A 21,030-nucleotide genomic window follows, 5' to 3' on the forward strand; every position below is an offset into this window, starting at 1 on the left:
TTTTTTTGTGCGCTGTGCACATTTCACACAGTGCGTTATACTGTATATAAAAGACAAATAACCACGTGTTATATAACCATATGTGTTTATTGTATGTTAATAACTGTATTTGCGTTTTTATTGTTCTTAATATGGACGTTAAAATGCTTTGTCCCTGTGTAATGTCTTGTTGTTGTTTTTTACATTAAAAAAACTTTTAAAAAACTGTAAGTGCGAATAACCTTTAATCACGCACAATGTTAAACCACAATTAGAACACATGTGCTGTGTGTGTGCTTAAGTAGTTCCATGTCATACTACTCGATATATTGAAACGACATAATGTATTCTGTATCCACTACATACAAATACATAAAATATTATTCTACAAATGTGTTGTACAGTAAATGGTAAATGGCCTGCTTTTGTATAGCGCTTTACTTAGTCGCTAAGGACCCCAAAGCTCTTAACACTACATTCAGTCATCCACCCATTCACACACTGGTGATGGCAGCTACATTGTAGCCACAGCCACCCTGGGGCGCACTGACGAGGCGAGGCTGCCGGACACTGGCGCCACCGGGCCCCCTGAACTGTACTTGACCCATGAAAACATTCCTCTCACCATCGTCTTTTTATTGTGCATCCTCATGCATCCCACTGAGGAAACCGTTTCGCCAGCAGACACTAGGTAGGAACCTTCTGCTGGTTCTCCGGTGTTGCTAGGGGGAACAAAATACAGATCGGGTTGATCATCAAAGAAAGGTCGGCTCTGTGTTCGTGTGGACCCTCCTGATGGAGGGGTTGTGTTGTCCCTGTAGAACCGCCGCTGGAGCTGGATAATCGCTTTGTTTGGAAAGCCGAAGCCTGGAAAACAAACTGAGGATGAAGAATCATTTTTAAGAGGAAGAAAAGCGATGGAGCTGCAGACCTCACCGTCAGAGCAGCGAAAATACAAAGACGCAAAACTAATCCTGGAAAGGACGCCTCAGGGAAGCACCAGGGTAGATCTCGGGCTTGCTTACTCCAGGTGGGCTGCACTGAAGAGGGACAGATGCTTCCAGACTGACGCTGAACTGGCCGCCTTTCTGCTGGACTGGTAATTTAAACTACCTGTGTGATTAAAAATAGGGTGTAGGCATCAAAATAAGATCAACAACAGGATCAAATTAACCGAATAATGTAAAATTAATATCTGCGCGCATTGGTTGGGATTGATTTAATCATCAGTTTATTCAAATTATTTAAATGCTTAAATACTGCACGGAAATGATGAAGCAAAAGTGTCAGCTAGTCCTTTAACACCTGTGCTGCTACATGATTGGACTGATATTTATGTCCCAAACACACATGAATGTGACTGGTTTGCTTGCTGGTTAGAGATGGATAGAAAGGAGCCTGCAGAGGCACACACACACACACACACACACACACACAGTCACAGTCGCTCACTCAGCCCGTCAGTCAAGCTGACCTGCATCCTGCAGCACAGACTGCAGGAGAGCGAAGCATCTGCCCGTATGTTCACATGTAACGCTGGGCCTAAATCTCGGTAGTATGTATGAAAATTTCACACAAATCTATGTGTCATTTCTACTTTATTACCTGAACAACAACCACATCTACGAGTATGCTTTGCTTGCCTGCTCCCTTTTTCTCAGACGGCTGCTCGAGCAGATGGATCCGCATGTTTGATTTACAGCAGATGGCCTCCACGACTCAACCCTCGCCAAGGATTGCTCTCTCCTCCCAGTCTCGAACCTGGAGATTTGCATGTGTTCGCCACAATACTGCTGAGCTGCTCTACACTGTGGATCCTACTGTTCAGAATTATAATTAAAAGTAAATAGATAAAAAGATATTAAATTATATGTAAAACAAACAAAAGAAAAGTACTAACAGTTACATTTTGTTAGAAAATGAGACATATGTGCAGTGATTTATTGAAACATGTGCAAGCATATATAGAAATGCAGGATATGAGGCAGAAACAGTTTACAAGTGAATATTTGGTGTGAGCACCTTTATTCTACAACACAGACTCAGTGTTTCCTTATTTATTAATATAGAAGCAAGGTGTTTCATTTTTTTAATAGTACCAGCTGTCTGCTGCTGCTACACGGAGAATGACCTCCAACTCTGACCGAACTTCTTGAAATAGAAAAGGGTCAGATAAACAAACTGCTGTTTGCAGGGTCGTGCTTGTTATCAGGAGCACTCTTTTCATTTGCCGATGGCCTGAGGGTCATTGTGGCCTGCAGTGATCAGACTATGTGCTGTGGGTGAGGGGCTCAGCGTTGGCACGATGCTGGGTTTGAATTCACCGGCCAGCCGGAGCCTTTCTCTCTATTCTCTTCCTTTGCTTCTCCCCACAGTCCACAGACATGCATGTTAGGTTAACCTCTGATTCTAAATTATGCTCAGGTGTGAATGTAGCCTTGCAACCTGGCAGTCTCTCTAGCACGTATCCCGATTTTCACCCTATTATGGCTGGGTTAGGTCACAGCTGGTATTTCCGTGTTATGCAGATGAGTCGTGTAGCTCTTGAAACTCTTAATTTGCTTTTGTTTTTGCAGTTACGAGAGCAGAGTCACAACATCAAGTTCCATGAATGGAAAACCTCCATCAGTCTCTCAATGTGAGGATTCTAGAGGGACAGAAAGGTGAGTCATCGCTCTGAAATAGCTCCTGTCATGTCACACGTGTGTGAAAGCACAACCGTGGGCGATGTGCTTCATTCATAAACTGTGCATATGAATGTCTCACGCACAAATCTCTGGGTCATTAACATGTTTTGGTTTTTTGTGTACCTACAAATGATGCAGGGCTGAGTTTCTCAAACTAAGATTAATAGCAATCATGTTCATTTAGTTGTCTTTACAAGTTTTTAAACAATGTAAACAAGAAAGCTGGGAACAGGATGAATTAAACAAATGACTGAGGTCAACCATTCAAAGGAACAGACGGTGCAAGAGAGGTGAAGAAGACAGGGCAGGCAGGGTGGATTGGGTGGAGACGAGTGTCGGGGTGATTTGTGACAGATGGCAGTGAGATCTGATGGTTTGGAGACGGTGTGTCCTTCAAGCCGGGTAGAAAGAGATTGAAGTGTGCATCATTTTATTGGAGCCTTCTGTCCAGGCCACTAAAATCATCACAGGAGTTAGAAGTGAAACGATCAATAGGGGAGTTACCATTAACAGGTGGGGCTGATAGGATTTGACCTGCAGGGCTACTCAGGTCGCTTCATTTCAGGGTTAGCAGGGAAGACACCTGGACGATTTTGAGGTAGTTAATACTGGACGAGTCCTCTCACCCACATCAGCTGAACTCTGCAATATCTACTGGGTAAGACTCAAAGGATCAGAGATTAGGACTTTTTATTCACAGAACCAAAATCAACTTCCTGTATAAAGGTTTTGTGGGCCTGCGAGGCCGAGCTGATGTTGAGTCCATCAGAGTGACAGTGCAGAGTTAGAGAGGCGAGGCTGAGATGGTTTGGAGAGGTGAAGAGGAGGGAGAGTGGATATTTTGCACAAAGGATGTAAAAAATGGAGCTGCCAGACAAGAAGGAAAAGAGGAAGACCTCAGAGAAGATTTGTGGATGCAGTGAAGGAGCAACATGTAGTGGGTTAGTGAAACAGAAAAAGGATGCTGGCACAGGATGGGATGGAGGCAGATGATGCACTATGGTGAACCCTAAAGGGAGCAGACAAATTAAGAAGAAGAAATCAAATTAAATATAATGAACTCCGAAGTCTGCTCTTTGTCACATATTCTGAGAGGCAACCCTGTCTCTACCAGAGGAAGAGAGATAAATGGGTTAGCAAAGTATGTCAAGCTTAAAGTCAGAGGATCCACAAAGGTTGCTGTCTCTTTATGTGGCTGGATCACCACGGCAACCTGGTCTGAACGTGTAACTTTCCCTTCAGCAGGTTCAGAGTTTGAGTGTAAAACCATCACGTTTTATTTATAATGTGCTCTAAGTGTAATATACAGTTAGGTTTTAGACAGTGGCACTTTTTAAAATATATATATTGGGGGCTTTTCAGCCTTGATTGCAGTCGGACAGTGGAGAGAGAAAATGGGAAAGTTGGGAGAATGACCGGGGAAGACGCACAGTTAATGGTCTCAGGGTAGATTGGAGATACATCGTCCTCAAAAACCTCACTTTCTTGTGGGTCCCCCAGGGGTCCATTCTTGGCCCAGTCCTTCTTTCAATTTACATGCTCCCTATGGGTTCATTTAAAAAAAAAAAACATGACATCTCTTTCCATTGTTATGCAGACGACTCACAGGTTTACCAGCCACTGAAACATGAATTTGTGAGTCCTCTGAAGGTTTCACTAGATTGTTTGGAGGACGTTAAGGCTTTAAACTTTCTTAACTTGAATGAACAGAAAACAGAGGTGATTGTGTTTGGTCCCTGTGACCACTACTACACTGGCCCTTTAGAAAAAAGAGGAGTGATTTTTGTCTGTAATCTAACGTTTGATAAACAGATTAATGCTGTAATCAAGACGAGTTTCTTTCATCTCCAGCTACTTGCAAAAGTGACGCCATTCCTCTGTTTCAGAGACTTTGAGAGAGATGTCGATGCCTTCGTTTCATCTCGCCTCGACTTTTGTAGTAGTCTTTAATCAGTTAGCCGTCTGCAGCTGGTCCAAAACACTGCAGCACACAAGCGAGGCCACATATCTCCCATACTAGCATCCTTACACTGGTTGCCAGTTAGATTTCGATTGGATTTTAAGATTTTATTATTTGTTTTTTAAGGCGTTGCACAGGTTAGCACCCTCATACCTTTCTGATCTCTGCGGATCAAATGTTCCTAGCTGTCCCGAGGTCCAGTTTAAAGCACAGAGGAGACCGGGCCTTTGCTGTGACTGCCCCCTTCACATCAGGACCTCCCCAACCTCAGACACTTTCAAAACCCGTCTGAAAACCCACTTTTATTCCTTGGCTTTTACATCAGAATGAGTTTGTACTACTTTTATTTGTCTTATTTACTCAAACGTTCTCATTTTATCCTCCTTTTTCTTGTTTTTATTTCTTTTGATTATCTTAAATGTACGGCACCTTAGTCAACAGTTGTTGTTTTAAATGTGCTACTGTATATAAATACATTTGGCTTTGACTTTGACTTTGATGCAGAGGCTCGAATCTAGTCAGTCTTAGGTCAAGTGAAAGAGAAACTCTTTTTCACTGTTTGACTTAAAATCCGCTCTCTTGGTGTGCAGAAGTACTTATGGACCTAACTGTGGATCTTAAGCTCAGACATATTTAGTCTCTCACAAATAAATCCAGTCAATTGGACATGTGACCCCATTGTACAGAGTTGTGGTACACACTTGTATACTGCATATATATTTTGCACCAGTGATGAGTTAGTTACATTCATGCCTAAGGTTTGCCAATTGTAAGAAATACTAATATTAATGATTGATATTCATGTTTCAGGCAGCTGTATTCAAAAGTACAAAGCGGAGTGTCTGAAATAGAAAATCTTCGCCCTGATGAGCCCAGAGATGACATTTTTGTGTCTCCCACACTGGTCAAATCAGAAGAATCAGCGCAGATACACACCAGGAAAAGTCTGGGTAAAAGACGCACACATTTGTTTGCCTTCATTTTAGACTATAAGCATAGAAAAAATGTACATTTTTGGTAAAACAGTAAAATGTTACAAAACTGCATGAAATTGTAATTAAATTAATCTGTAACTGCATTATCTTTACCCCAGTTTTTCCAGTCGTGATAGTAGATGTGGTCTGGTATACTGACAAAGAAGCAGTCTTTTTACATTCTAGACTGTGGCGAGTAAATGCAGTCCTCCAGCCACAGAGACACCTTAGATACACCTCAGACATTAATAGAGAAAGACGTGTCAGAGTTCATAGTCATTATTGTCTAAATAGCGTAAAGGCAGACAAATGCTTGTCCATGAAATGTTTGCTCCTTAAAATATTATTAAACTCCAGAGAATCTCTGCTAATGTTTTAAATATTAAATGTATGCATGTTTTTGTTGTTTTAGTTTTCCCTTCAGAGGACGAGCAGGTCGAGCAGGACCAGAAGGACTCAGTCCTGCTCCACATTAAGGAGGAACAGGAGGAACTCTTGACCAGTCAGGATGGAGAGCAGCTTAACGGTCTACAGGAGGCTGATAACGCCACACTTCCATTCTCTCATGTTGTTGTGAAGAGTGAAGATGAAGAAGAGAAACCTCCGTGCACACAGCTTCTTCATAGCCAAACCGAAGACAACGCAGAGGCAGAGAGGCGTCAAATCAGCTGCTCAACAAAAATCAAAACAGAAACTGACAGAGAGGACAGTGAAGGAGCAGAGCCAGCTGGGAACCCGGAGTCAAATAACCTGTTACAGCAAAACACCGATGCAAAGACTTTTACCTCTGGTGAAACTGAAGTCAGTATTGGTGCTGATGATGAGGATGATGACACAGATGATTGGCAGGAGCCTTTGTCGGATTCTGGATCTGAAACTGAAGAAAGTGACAGTGACTGTAAGAAGGGCAGGGCCAAAGCCTTCATCTGCTCTGAGTGTGGTAAACGGTTTCAGTACAAGTGGTCTCTTCAGAGACACGTGACACGCCATTCAGGAAAAGCCTCTTTGGGCAGCTTCACCAATAAGAAATGTTTTCCAGTGAAGCAAACTGCAGATTTACAGATCAAAGTCCACACAGGAGAGAAACCATTTGGCTGCAGTCTTTGTGAACAAAGGTTTAGAGATCAGTATAATCTTAAAAGGCACATGAGAATCCACACAGGAGAGAAACCGTTTGGCTGTGGCATTTGTGGTAAAAGATTTAATGGCGAGGGAAATCTGAAAATACACAAAAGAGTTCACACAGGAGAAAAACCATTTGGATGTGGTGTTTGTGGTAGAAAATTTAAGCAGAAGTCACATTTTAAGAAACACATCATGGTTCACACTGAAGAAAGACCTTTTAGTTGTGATGTGTGTGGGAAAGGATTTAAATGGAGGATCCACATGAAGACTCACAGGAGAATCCACACAGATCAGAAACTGTTTGGTTGTGATGTTTGTGGTCGAAGATATAACTGTGAAAGAAATCTTAAGATACACATGAGAGGCCACTCAGACGAAAGACCGTTCGGTTGTGACATTTGTGGTAGGAGGTTTAACTGCAACAGAAATCTTAAGATACACAAGAAGGTCCACACGGGGGAGAGACCATTCGCCTGCGGTGTTTGTGGTAAGAGGTTTTCACAGGTAGGGGCTCGGAACAGGCACAGGAGCGTCCACACTGAAGAGAAACCATTTGCTTGTGATTTGTGTGGACAGAAATTTAACCGAGAGGGTAATCTTGAAAGGCACAAGAGGGTTCATACGGGAGAGAAACCATTTGGCTGTGACATTTGTGGACAAAAATTTACCCGCGAGGGAAGCCTAAAGAGACATATGAGGAACAAGGCAATAAACCATTTGCATGCAGTGAAAGATTAACTGTGATCTCATGACTTAATGTTACATTACTAATACACTGCTCAAAAAAACTTAAGGAACAAGGATCAATATTTATACTCATATGAACTATGTAGTGTGTGAGGAATGAAAGAGTGCCTGAAAATCAAAGTGACATAATTTTGCTGCAGCAACTCAAAATGATGCTCAGTCGTTTGTACGTTCCGCACGTGCTTTTATACATGCCAGAGGTCTGTGCGTCCCTCCAGGGATACGCCTCCCCAGACCACCGCTGAACCAGTCATGCTGGACGATGTTACAGGCAGCATAGCGTTCTCCACAGCTTCTCCAGACCCTTTCACATCAGTCACATGTCCTCATGGTGAACCTGCTCTCATCTGTGAAAAGCACAGGGTGTCAGCTGGGTCTTTGTTTGATCAGACATTCACACCTGCTGTGACCTGCTGGAGGTCATTTTGTATCTCTGGCAGTGCTCATCCTGTTTCTCCTTGCACAAAGGAGCAGATCTTATTTCTGTCCCTGTCCAGGTCTCTGTACTGGTAGACACGTATTAATGTGCCATCTTGGAGGAGTTGGAGTACCTGTGCAACTTTTGTAGGATCTAGGTTTTGCCTCATGCTACCAGTAGTGTAAGGGTATTTGTTCACTGTGGTGCGATTTTATTCACCAATTTTCCCCAGTTCTGAATGTCACACCCCTCTGCAGCAGCAGTAATCGGTAACTGTTTGCCCCTAACAAGGTGTGACTAAAGACATGCCTGAGGTTGGCTGTTGGGCTCTCCTGGCTGTCATTTTTTACCAGAGAATATTTAGTCATTTAAAATAAAACCAAAGTTTGTACAAACTCTGGTGTCAGTCTGTTGTGGGCTTGTTTAAAGGCTCTGAGTGGTCATACATCAGCATCATGTTGTTATTATGGATGCATTTTGAATAATGACCTGAGTGTTTTGTACTGTGACCTTTAGTGTTGTGGAGACGTTAGTTCACTTTTGGTGGACCATGTGGTACTGGTATGTAATGTGTGGTATTAATGCTGTTTAAGTGATCTTTGTGGACAAAGGCATAGCTAAGGCTGGCTAGACCCCATCATGCTCTCATTTTAGTCATTAAAAATAAAACCTGGTTGTCGATGGTCTTTATTTATGTGAAGGAAAACATAAAGTATAATGAAGTAAATTGTAAATATGGTTCCACATTTTTATACTCTTGCAGTCTGCACTGTCCTCTTTTGTATCCTGCGTTCGGGAAGGTGACCTCTTTAAATGTCTCTCTTCATATCATAATGAATTTTAATTTTTTTTATAATTTATTAACACCTGGATTTTTGGATGTTCTAATCTGTCTGCACATTCACAACGCGTCGTATATATCTGTGTTTTTGTCAGGAATCGAGTTCAGCTTCATTTTAACTGAATCAGACTGAAAACCAAAAAGGGCGGGCGATGTGACCTCAGGATTAGTCAGTGAACTAGCAACAACACTGCTAAAGACACAAACAGAAATAACTTATTGCTCAGTGTTGTGGAAAAATAAACTGAGAGTTGAAACCAAACTGTCTTTCTGAGATTTATTGATGAAATCTTTGGAAAAGGATAAACACAGCACGAACGCGTTTCATGACAGCTCCTTTGTACTTGCAGTCTTTCCATGTTTACTTGATAAGAAAGCCTCAAAACGTGTATCATGACCTTGAACACAGCTGACTGCAAGTTTCGTTTCATCATTGTATGAACCGGTTAAATAAGATTAAATGCAAAGTTCCCATTACATTTCCATCTTTTTGGATGGAATCACTTCACTCTTTTAGTAATTTTTTTTTTTTAAAGTAAGGTAAGAAACAGTAACATTTAATATTAAAACTTTGAGAAACGATGCTTACATGAGTGAAATAGCCTTACCCATTTTGTAGGGCATAGGAGTTCTAATGGATACTAGAAGCAGATTGATCCAAATATCAGTAGTATCAAAACCATTGGTACTGATATCAGATCAATAGTAGCAATGTAGGATACTTTATTTCCATCCTTCAGGTATTTATTTGGGCCAATGTTCGAACCTCGCTTCGGGAGGAGAAAAAAAGCAACAGAGCACAAATACTGCCAAGGAAGTACAACAAGTTCAGTTTTTATTAAAGAGAGGTAGCCTATCAAACACATCGGTGCTGTCACAGAAACACTCTGAGATTAGTTATTCTAGAAATAAGGAAACTAAAACTGACAAACCTTCCTTGTTCTTGTGTCTGGAGCTGGTGTAGCCTGTTGGAGACCATCAGTTATTTCATCTTGTAGTAAACTTTGTCATCTAAAGGAAAGAATAAAAGCTACAGCTTTGGCCTGGATATAGAATAATAAATTATATACAAAATTGCTTCTAACATATTTGATCATTAGCTCAAATTAAATCTGAATGACCCAGTTAAGTTCAGGGAATTAGTTAAATACACTGTGTCCCTCTGTGACCATCTCAGCAACAGCGCAATACGTAGTCAATGTCACCATCAGCCCTCGATGGAAGAGCTGATCCAGAAACGATGACTGCAATAGTTTGGCCACATCTGCCGCATGAGCAACCATCGCATGCCACTCCGCCCTCTGCTGCAGCAGCGCTCCGCCCACTGGAGAATCAGGCACGATGCGCCCAAGAAGATTTGGATCAAGCAAACTGAAGATGATCTTAAACAACGACATCTAACCCTCGACCAAGCAAAGGTCAAGGCCACAGATCACAAGGCCTGGAAGTGCATCGTTGACCAAGATGGAAACCCTGCGTTACCCACAGCAACGTATTGGCTTCGTGGACGACCTCACTCGCTGATCACCAGAAGAAGAAGAAGTAAAACACATTGCAGGGCATTTTATTTTCTTATAATCCGAAAGTAGAGAAAGGTATAATCCTTTATGAGAAGTGAATTGAAATACACCCACATTCAAATATCATAAACGTTCACATGCACATCTGTAAGTCTATACTTAAATATTTTACTCATTGTAAACTACATTTTGTTCTATAAAGATAACAAGATGGTAATTTGTGACAGAATCGTGAAGGCTCAAATACTATTGATCTTTCTTATAAAACCCTGTCATCTCTGTTTGGGAAATATGTCAAACCACAGTAATTCATGCAGTTACAGATTTCTACATACGCTGATCGCTGGCTGCTTCAGTCTACGGAAGCACTTTTCATTTCTGAATACTCCTTCTGGTTGTTCATGTGTAATAAAATCAAAAACCTTTCTATTTCTCTTTCTTTCTGCCTGCTCCACTTCCCTCACACATATACACAAACTCAAGGTCACAGCTGCACAGATGCACACACACACACACACACACACACACACACACACACACACACACACACACACACACACACACACACACACACAGACAGTCTGGATTGAAAGATTTAAACATTGCTAATTGCAATGATTCTATTCTTATTTAAGTTTATTGATTCTTGATTAGATTTCTGATTTGATTAAAGCAGGAAAAACTATCAGCAAAAGCACACACATAAAAATCACTCTGTGCTCTATTACACCCATAAAGGCTGAATTTTAGGCCTTTTACTTCTGGTTGGAGCTGAGCTGAGGGAGCTCCATCTTCTTGACAGGGATTAATTACTTCTTCTTGTAAGGCTGGCATAGCAACCATTATTCCTGACACTATGCGCTAAACTCAGCTGTAAACCTGTCAAATTGACAGTAATGAAGATGGATGATAAGGTCTGGGAAAAATCCCCAGAAAAGAGCAACTCGAGGGTTAAGATTAGGGTAGAGTAGGCAAGTGTCTGTCTGCTGCTTGTATTCAAGGCTCTACATCCCGGGGTTGCTTAACTTTGTGGCTCTGCTCACTAAACTCAACAAACTACTCAAAAGATCTTTTTGAAAAGTTTGATTTTTGATTGGAGCTAAAAGACGGAATCTACAAGTGATGGATCAGATGGAGTTTATTATTCTGGCTCCAGATTTGCAACCCTGACATCAGGTTGGTGGAGAGATTGGAATGTAAGAAACTGACTCTGTGGACAGGTGTGCTTTATACATATAACACGTTGAGATCAGGAGTATCTGAAATTCATACATTAGTTATAATGTATGTGGCACATGGGCACACAGCCAATCTGTGAAAAGTTCATTTCTTTTTATTGTTTTCTCGATAAAGGTAAACAACTTATAGTGCAAGCTTTTAGACAATATTGAATCTGATGAAGATCTGTGTAACTTGCAGATGTCCAGCAGATATTGCAAATGAAAGAAGAAAGAGGAGTAGCCCTGGAGTCTGGACCGACAGGACCCTCTCCAAAAGAGAGATTTTGACCATTAACTGATGAACCATTTTTATTTATTTATTTTTATCTCTAAAGGTTGTCTTAAAAAATGTGTTTGCTTTTGTAGTCGAAAAAGTTAATGTTAGAAATGTTGACACTGTGATTAATGGTGACACAATATCTAATACAAAAACCACTCAGAGAGCGCAAACCTCTGCAGCTCCCTCCTGTGCAGTGTTTGCGTTTAAGGGAGTAGCATTGTATTTTGTATATATTTATTTTGTTTTCTTTGTTCTTTTTAAATGTAATTTCTAAACTTTGTAGTGAAATAAAAGAAGGGACATCTCAGGCCCTCCATGGTATGGAGGCCTATCTTCCCTGCCAGTGCAAAAACAGGTGTACACACGGGAGCTCACACACACAAACTACACCCTTTTTGGCTCCTACCTCAAAGCACACTGTGCGCTGTTGATCCTACGTGCAGCACAATAATGTTTAATATTTAGTATTTACTGTTATATTCCCATAGATCATCGTCATGTTGTTTATTATATTGCTCTCTCTATTTTATTTTTTTTTGCTTGTTTTCTCTTTTTTCTTTCTCAACAGGTGATCCAGGTGATTGATATATGTATTTTTTGTCTGTTTATTTTTGTTTTTTGCCCTTTATCACCGTTCCTCTTCCCCGCTGTTTTTCTTTCTCCCTTTTCTTTCCCCCAGTCATGTCTGTCCCGTGTGTAGCAAGTGAAAATAAAATACAATAAACAATAAAAGCAAAGGTGAATCAAATAGACCAATACGGCAAGGCCGGGATAGTCCATTTGGTAAAGTAAATCCGTTGGGCATCTTTCTTTGCCTTTAGACAATAATTCTGATGGCAAAAGAACAAAGCAGGACATGAAATTATGTGATAACAGATGTTTTTCTCCAGAAACAAATGCTTTTAAACCTAAAAAGAATCACTGAATTTCATTTATTAATGTCAGATAGGCTCTTTATACATCCTAAATAAGAAAGATTTTAGTTTACATATTTATTAGGATGGAATTCTTGAACTGGGTCAAAACTGATCCACACCAAACTGTGAAAATATGAAATATGAACAACGTGTAAGACTTAAAGTTATCAAGAATTAATGTCGCTTCAGGAATGCTGGAGTTATAAAGTACACGATCACTGCAGCAGGAAACTAAAAAAGGCGTGTGTAGGAACTTTCGGTTTGTTGTACTGTATTGCGAGGGGGAACAAAACAAAGGACGGACGGAGCCACAGAAAAGTGTCGGTCCTTTCGAAGTGTTTTTATTTTTCCACGTTTTACCAACTGCATGCAATACTTCATATTTAACCCACAGAAAAACGACAACTGTGGACATTAAAGGAGCGAAAATAGGAAGAAGCGTCAAACGCAGGAACCAGTGCGGCTCTCCCACAGCTGCACCACAGCTGTTCCCACAGTGACGCGGAAGTTACCTGTTTGCTGCTCAGCAGGTATTTCTACAGTCTGCTATGAGCATAATTAGCGACGAGAGAGAAAATATACAAATATTTGCGCTGAAAATGAAGGAAAAAGACCCGCCGAGGTGTCACTGCTCTGCCCACGGCTATTACTGCAAATAAACCCCACCCAAAATCTCCGTAGCTCAAATCAGCCAAACATGACAGCCAAACGAACAATTACCAGTCCTGTTGCACAAGTGTTTTCAATATCTATTCATATTTCTAATTAATAAATCAAAACAGTCAGGACGGTCGAGAACTCATCTGCAAAGTCTCTCAATATTGTTGGCGAGACAAAATTTCTGGGAATTTCACAGCCAACATTAAAACTCATTTATGCAAATACAGTGCACAAGCCTAAATATGAATGCAACAAAAGTATCTGCATATAAGTACAAAGTAATTGACTAACTTTACTGTTATACTAGATTCGTGTTGGATAATGTGGCAAAGTACATGTACAATATTATAAATTTATTATATACTGTTTGTCAAAGAAATATTGAATATATTCAGCTGTTGATGACAGGGGTGGCAGGGAGGGTGTATTATATAAGGTGCTCTGAAAAAAAAAATCTAAATATTTTAACTGATCATAATTATTAACAGCAAGAAAAAAACATGCTTCCGTCATGCATATAGCTTTCTAACTTTCCAGCTGCCACTCACACACACACACACACACACACACACACACACACACACACGATACCACCTCAGGTCCCAGCACATCTTTTACAGGGGAGACATAATCAGCTGTTGGAGCTCAGGTGTGTATCAGCCTCCCCTGACACGGCACCATGAACCAACTGCTCCAGCCGTATGCTGCACCTGAGCCACAAACCACACCCCGCCACAGGATGTTTTACACACAGAGAGCTGACACAGTGTTTTTTATGCAAGTGATCAGTCAGTTATATCTGCACAGATATACAGTTGATATTAAAATACTGATGTCTGTTTAATTACACTTTCAGACATTTGTACCTGAAAACTGTCAGTGGAATAGAGATGCCTCAAAGAAAGAGCCATCAACTGGGTGACCTCCAAGGGCTGCTGTCCCCGATATCTGCACCAACCACATCAGACACGGCACCAACACAAGTTAGGACAGGTCTCGGTAAGACAGATATTTTTTTTCTTTTCTTTTAACACACTACTCTGATATGTAATTCAAATTTTTGTCCTTTCTGGATATCATTTAGGTTTTTTCCAGCACTGGGCACAATGGAATTTGGGAACCTGTTAAAAATGTGTTAATGTCTTCTCTTTTTTTCTTTTCTCCTCAGTTTTGTACATTTCAGTCAAGAGCCAGAGTGAACTACAGTTATCAATAAAGTTTAGTTGCCAAAACATGAAAGAAAAAATATTTCTCTTTGTGTACTGGACCATGTGTGACTGCAGTCATGGCTCAAATGCTGAGCTAATTAAGTCTTGAAGGATACTTGGGGGAAGGTGAAAGACACCTCCAGTACAGCGAGGTGATGAATTCATCACAGCATGTAGCTCTCTCCCGATCACAGCTTGTCCTTTGTTGATGAAGAAATTATAAAACAGGATTCAGGACATCCCTACAGCTGCAACAAGTTATAATTTTTTCTCACTGGAAAAAAAATGAAAAATATTAGTCAAAGATTTAAAAGAATTCTTGTCATACAAAGTGAATAAATTAAAGAGCTCCATGAAGAAATATCTAATAAATAAATAATGCAAATGTTTTTATATGAGGGGGTGGAGTATTTCAGTACCTGTCCTTCTGTTGTCTTCTTCCCTTCAGCCTTTTTTAAATATATTAAAATATTGTTCAGAAATATTGTCAGGCAGGATGATACACCTGTTTTAATGTGAGGTCATAGCTGGATTCATGGACTGGCAATGCGTTCTGTGGTATTAGTGTGTTATAGGATTACTTTTTGGGTAATGAAATCTGAATGGAGATGGAAACGTTTTAGTGATTTTTGATTATTAAATTATTATAAATTCTTTCTAAACGGGTGACAACTTTCAATCATATTTAAGCTGCTGGATAAAAGTGTGAATGTAGTCACATCTATCCATAATATAAATGTGTGTTTCAATGTTGCCTGCAGATGTCCAGCAGATGTTGTTACTTAAAGAAGAGAGCTCAAGTCATGATCAGCAGGATTTGGTCCTCCTCCACATAAAGGAGGAAGAAGAGGAACTCTTGACCAGCCAGGAGGGAGAGCAGTTTCGTGGTCTACAGAAAGCTGATATCACCAGTTTCCCCATCACTGCTGTTTGTGTAAAGAATGAAGATGATGAAGAGAAACCTCACCTCCTACACTTTCATCAAACACCAGCTGAAGACAACAGAGAAGCCGAGCCTTCAACCAGCAGCTCAGTCAAACAGATTAAAGCAGAAGGTGATGGAAAGGACTACAAAGAGCCAGAACCAGCCACAAACCTGAATCCAAATAATAATTTACAACCCAATATTAATGTAAAACGTTCAGACTTGTATGAAGCTGATGATTGGCAGGAACCCCTGACAGAACCTGAACCTGAAAGTGAAGATAGTGAAGAGTCAGGTACAAATAGTGATGCCAAAAAGCCCTTTATCTGTTTTGAGTGTGGTAAGCAGTTTCTCCATGACTGGTCACTTCAGAGACACATCAGACTGAAGTCAGGGAAAAGAGCTTCAAACTGCGATGTCGGTGACAAAAGCTCTGGAGTGAACCAAAATGCAGATTCACAGGGGACAGTTCAAACAGAAGAGAAACCATTTGGCTGTGATGTTTGTGGACAAAGGTTTCAGCTGAATGTGAATCTTAAGGTGCACATGAAAGTCCACACTGGAGAGAAACCATTTAGTTGCAATATCTGTGAAAGAAAGTTTAGACATCAGTGTAACCTTAAGACACATGTGAGAATTCACACCGGAGAGAAACCATTTGGCTGTCGCCTTTGTGATAAAAAGTTTACACAGAGTGTACATTTAAAGACGCACATGAGAAGCCACACGGGAGAGAAGCTATTTTTTTGTGATGTCTGTAGTAAAAGCTTTTCACGACTGAGGATTCTGAAATCGCACAAGAGAGTCCACACAGGAGAGAAACCATTCGACTGTGATGTTTGTCATAAAAGATTTTCACATCTAGGTGATCTAAAGAGACACAAACGCATCCACACGGGAGAGAAACCTTTCAGCTGTAGTGTTTGTGGTAAAAGATTTGCACAGAGGATGCATTTCAAGACACACATGAGAATCCACACAGGAGAGAGACCTTTCGGTTGTGATGTTTGTGGCAAGAGCTTTAACTGTAAGAGAAATCTGAAGACACACATCAGAGTCCACACGGGAGAAAAGCCATTTGGTTGTAATGTTTGTAATAAAAGATTTTCACAGCCAGGAATTTTAAAGAGACACATGAACATCCACACAGAAGTTAGGAAATTTGTACCCGGTAAATCAAGAGGAGTCTATTTGAGGTTGCTCAAATCTAAACCAGCCACATCAGAAATGGAGCAGCTAGCCATCAGAAACAGACAAGGTAAGGGATTAACTTTCCTCATACTCTTGGTTAAATACCATTTAAATAACAATTTCTCCCAGTGCTGTTTCTTTAATGTATGACAGCACTTTCTTCAGGAAGGCTCGGTAATTTTTCCAGTGTCAGTGCCATTTAAGGTTTGGGACTTAGACCTAATTGAATCACAAATCCAAAGGGAATGGATTCATAAGTCAGATTAATGTGGATGTCAATGGAAGCACCAGTGAGACACAGTTTAGAAAAAGGCCAGCAGTGAAAATAATATTAACGATGTGCCTGTGATTCTGTGTGGACCCAGAAACATGTTTTCATAGGAGGAAATGACGTTTCAGTGTTAAGAAACCTTTTGCCAAATTTTAAATATGAGCAAACCCTAATGACAACAACGGCAGCACTTACTCTACAGTAAAATTTACACAGTAAAATTTGCTATGTCTGCCAAACTGATTTCATATTTTAAAATGCACAATAAAACAGAACAGCAGATTTACATTTTTACCTGTAGTCTGAGATGCCTTCGTAGCCTATGTATGTATGTATATTTGTATGATTACAAACACAAACGCATAGTATGCATGTAGCCACACCTGTAAAAGTGCAGAAATATCCATTTTTATATCCATCTAATAATGCAAAGCACCACCCAAAGCACAGCTACATTTAATACATTCATAAAGTGCTTCCCATCTGTGGCCAGGTTATAATCCCCAGTTAGCCTAACCTGCATGGGTTCAGATTTTTTATCCTTCTTTTTCATTTTATTTTGTATCTTGTTCTGAACGCAGCCTTCTGATACTACTAGGTGCAGGTGATGTCCTTAAAACAATTTTAAAAAAGATAGTGGTATTTTCATTTCCAATTTGTATGTTTGCAGATGGCATTGTGATCATTGTGAGAGTAGCTACCAGGCGGAAGAGAGCATGGAGTGGTGGTCTTATGCTCTGAAGAGCAATATAATGAAAGGAATGTGTGAATAAGAAGGAGACATGGAAAAGTGAACCTGCAATGAGCACAGGTATTAAAGATAGATGAGTTTAAATACCTGGGGTCAGCCACCCAAAGGTGAAGACGAGAGTGCCGGCAGGGTGGAGTGGTTGAAGGCAAGTGTCAGGGGTGATTTGTGATGGAAGTATCATTTGGAGATGGTGGGACTGACAAAAAGGTGGTAGGTAGACAGTGGAGGGATAGTGGATAAGCTGGACAAAGGATGCTGAAGATGGAGCTGCCAGGCAGGTGCAAAAGATGAAGACCACAGGGGAGGTGAAGGAGGATGTGCAGAGGGGGTGATGTGACAGAGAAGGATGCTGGGATAGGGTGAGATGATCTTCTATGCACCCCTAAAGGGAGCAGCTGGAAGAAGAAAAAAAAAAGAAAATTGTAATAAAATATTTATTTACAAATGCATTTGATGCTATGTGATCCAAAGTTTGTTATAATTTGTAATCCAACAATGATTACTAGCTAATTAAAAGACAACTGGTGGAACCAGGGTAAAAGACTTCGTCCAGTTTTGTTGTTAAAATCCACAAAATAGATCAGCAACAATTTGTTGTTCATTTTATTTCATATATTAAAGCTGCTGAGGATATGTATACTTACACCAGGTCTCCATAATATGCATTTGTTTGAATGTGTCCTGCAGCTATCCAGGTTGATGAAGGTGTTTCCTCAAACCCCAGTCTGGAGCAGAAGGACCCAGACCTCCTTCACGTGAAGGAGAAACAAGCGAAACTCATCACCAGTCAAGAAGGAGAGCAGCTTAATGGTTTGAAGGAGGCCAGCCTCTCACAGCTTCATCAAAGACTGACCAAGGACCACTGCGAGGCAGATGTTCCATTCTTTAGCTGCTCTGAGTGTGATAAACAATACCTCTACAAGCGATCTCTTCAGAGGCACAAGAAAAGTCATTCAGCAGAAAACTCTGCCAGCTGTTTGGTTAATAAGAAAGTTTCCAGACTGGAGGAAAATGTAGTTGACACAAGCAAGAAAATATTTGGATGTGATATTTGCGAACAGCGATTTCATCAAAAATCCCATCTTAAGACTCACATGAGAATTCACACAGGAGAGAAACCCTTTAGTTGTAATATTTGTGGAAACATATTTAGACATCAGTACAGTCTCGACAGACACATAAGAGTCCACACAGGAGAGAAACCCTTTGCTTGTGATGTTTGCAGTAAAGGTTTTTCACATCTGTGGGATCTGAAAAGACACAAAAGTGTTCACACAAAGAGCCTTCCACCCGAGGAACCCAAAGATCTTGATAAGGTGGCCCCTATTTCACCATCAGCTATATCAGAATTAGTGCAGACACAAGTCAAGAAGGATGTAGGTAAGTGAGATATTTGTGTTTGCTGGAGATTAAAGAAATGTAAAGTATTTCCACAAAACTGTGTAAAAACTGCTTTGTCTATTCTTGCTGTTACATTACTGGCAAAGATTACAAAGGATTACTAACTTTTGCAAGATTAATTTTTGGATTCCTGCTTCCTGTTGTTATGATAAAATTACCTCCTACTATAAGTCGGAGAACATCTTACCAAACTACCAGTTTAAAAGTGTTAATAAGATCTGTTAAAAACATTTGCAAACTGTGCTGAAAATTAGGCTTAAAAAAACCCTTTTTTGTATGGAAGTTAAACCTTCTCCTCCCAAAGAGTCATTGGGTGTCTCGCTCTCTTATCTTGTCTATTATTATTTGAAATATTAGAATCTTTAAAAAGTTCTTAAATTATACAGGTGTGTGTAAACAAGTGAATAGCACTTTACACTTAGTAATATTTATACCCTTTATTTATCTGCTTTGTTGTATTGCCAGAATACAGATAATTTCTTCTAAACAATTATGGAAAGATGGGAAGTCTGGGCTTCTCTGCTCAGACTGCTGCCCCTGTGTTCCAAACCAGCAGTGGAAAATGAATGGATAGATATTATACAATATTATATTAGAAAAGAAAAAATAGACATACCAATTATGGTTAACCCAGATGATGACCAATATAAAACTATTAAGATGGAATTAATGAAATTGATTTAAAAGAGCCTAGGGCTCATAAGATCAGAAAAATATTTATTAGGGGTATTTTAAAATGTTCAAACGCATGGTGTCATGTATCGCACACACATTGATAAATATATATTCATATTCCATCCCTGCATCCATTTTCTTCCAGTTATCCTTATTTTCCTCAAATATAAAGCTATTGCTTTTGTTATGTGACCCAGTGGTTCAACTTCTATTGTCAAATGTACTCTTAACTGGCTAACTAATAACTGACCTGACTTTAACCAGCAAGTTAGAGTACATTTAATAATAGATCTTGAACTGAGGATGGTTCAAGATGGTTCACTGTTCCCTGCAGATGTCCAGCAGATGTTGCCAGTTAAAGAAGGGCTTCCTTGGACTCCAAGTTTCGACCAGCAGGACCCAGACCCACTCCACATAAAAGAGGAAGAGGTGGGACAGAAGCGTAACAGTCTGGATGAGGCTGATATCATCAAGTTTCCATTCACTGGTGAAGATGATGAGTTTGCGCAGCTTCATCAAAGCACAGGACAAACAGAGTCTCCAACCAGCTTCTCAGCTAAGGAGATTAAAGCAGAAAGTGATGAAGAGGATGGGGGAGGACCAGAACCAGCCTCCTACTTAGAACCAAATGTTAATTTACAAGCAAATGCTACTGGAAAAGCTTTAGACTTTCACCAGACAGAAGTTGATGTTAAATGTCATGTGCCTCTTTTAAATTTTGAATCTAAAACTGAAGATGGTGAAAAGGGTTGGAAGGAGAATGGACCATGTCAATCAGAGGTAAATAGTGATGTGGGATGTAAGGCCGCTGAAAAATCCTTTAGCTGCTCTGAGTGTGATGAGCAGTTTTTCTGCAATCAGTCTCTTCAGCAGCACAGACAATGTCAATCGAGAAAAGGGAATTCCAGCTGTTTGGTCGATAAGAAATGCCTTAAAGTGAAGCAAAATGCAGAAGAGAAACTGTTTTGTTGTGATATTTGTGGACAAACATTCAACAAAAATGCAAATCTTAAGGTCCACATTAGCGTCCACACAGGAGAGAAACCATTTAGTTGTAACATCTGTGAAAAAACATTTGGGTATAATTGTAGTCTTAACCTTCCTGCCTTCTTGGGACCTTTTTGTGCCACTGCTATGTGTTAAATGGCTGCCATTTCCACTGTGTTCAGTGGAATATAACCAAACTTGCCACAGGATAGTTTTTACCTGTCAATGTTAATATTCCAGTGTGAATTCCTTAAATCAGCCTAAAATGGCTGAGCAGCAGAAATCCCCACACC

The 21,030-nt window shown here is 40.2% G+C and overlaps 2 protein-coding genes across 2 annotated transcripts; both read left to right on the forward strand.

Annotated features, from left to right (window-relative positions):
- Positions 1 to 741: 741 nt before the first annotated feature.
- On the forward strand, positions 742 to 8,993 carry LOC309712727 (uncharacterized protein). The gene is made up of 4 exons (XM_082543761.1): positions 742 to 1,078; positions 2,556 to 2,642; positions 5,437 to 5,576; positions 6,013 to 8,993. Exons 1-4 carry the CDS (start codon positions 897 to 899, stop codon positions 7,461 to 7,463), a joined length of 1,860 nt encoding a protein of 619 aa, XP_082399887.1. The 5' UTR covers positions 742 to 896; the 3' UTR covers positions 7,464 to 8,993.
- A 3,968-nt stretch (positions 8,994 to 12,961) lies between these two features.
- On the forward strand, positions 12,962 to 20,893 carry LOC309713058 (uncharacterized protein; the record flags this gene model as incomplete). Its single annotated transcript, XM_082544396.1, has 5 exons — positions 12,962 to 13,198; positions 14,185 to 14,327; positions 15,298 to 16,719; positions 18,362 to 19,054; positions 20,085 to 20,893. Exons 2-5 carry the CDS (start codon positions 14,219 to 14,221, stop codon positions 20,891 to 20,893), a joined length of 3,033 nt encoding a protein of 1,010 aa, XP_082400522.1. The 5' UTR covers positions 12,962 to 13,198; positions 14,185 to 14,218.
- Positions 20,894 to 21,030: the final 137 nt, after the last annotated feature.

The sequence above is a fragment of the Aulonocara stuartgranti genome (assembly GCF_965226115.1).
Source record: "Aulonocara stuartgranti genome assembly, chromosome: 8".
In the NCBI taxonomy this organism is placed as follows: domain Eukaryota; kingdom Metazoa; phylum Chordata; class Actinopteri; order Cichliformes; family Cichlidae; genus Aulonocara; species Aulonocara stuartgranti.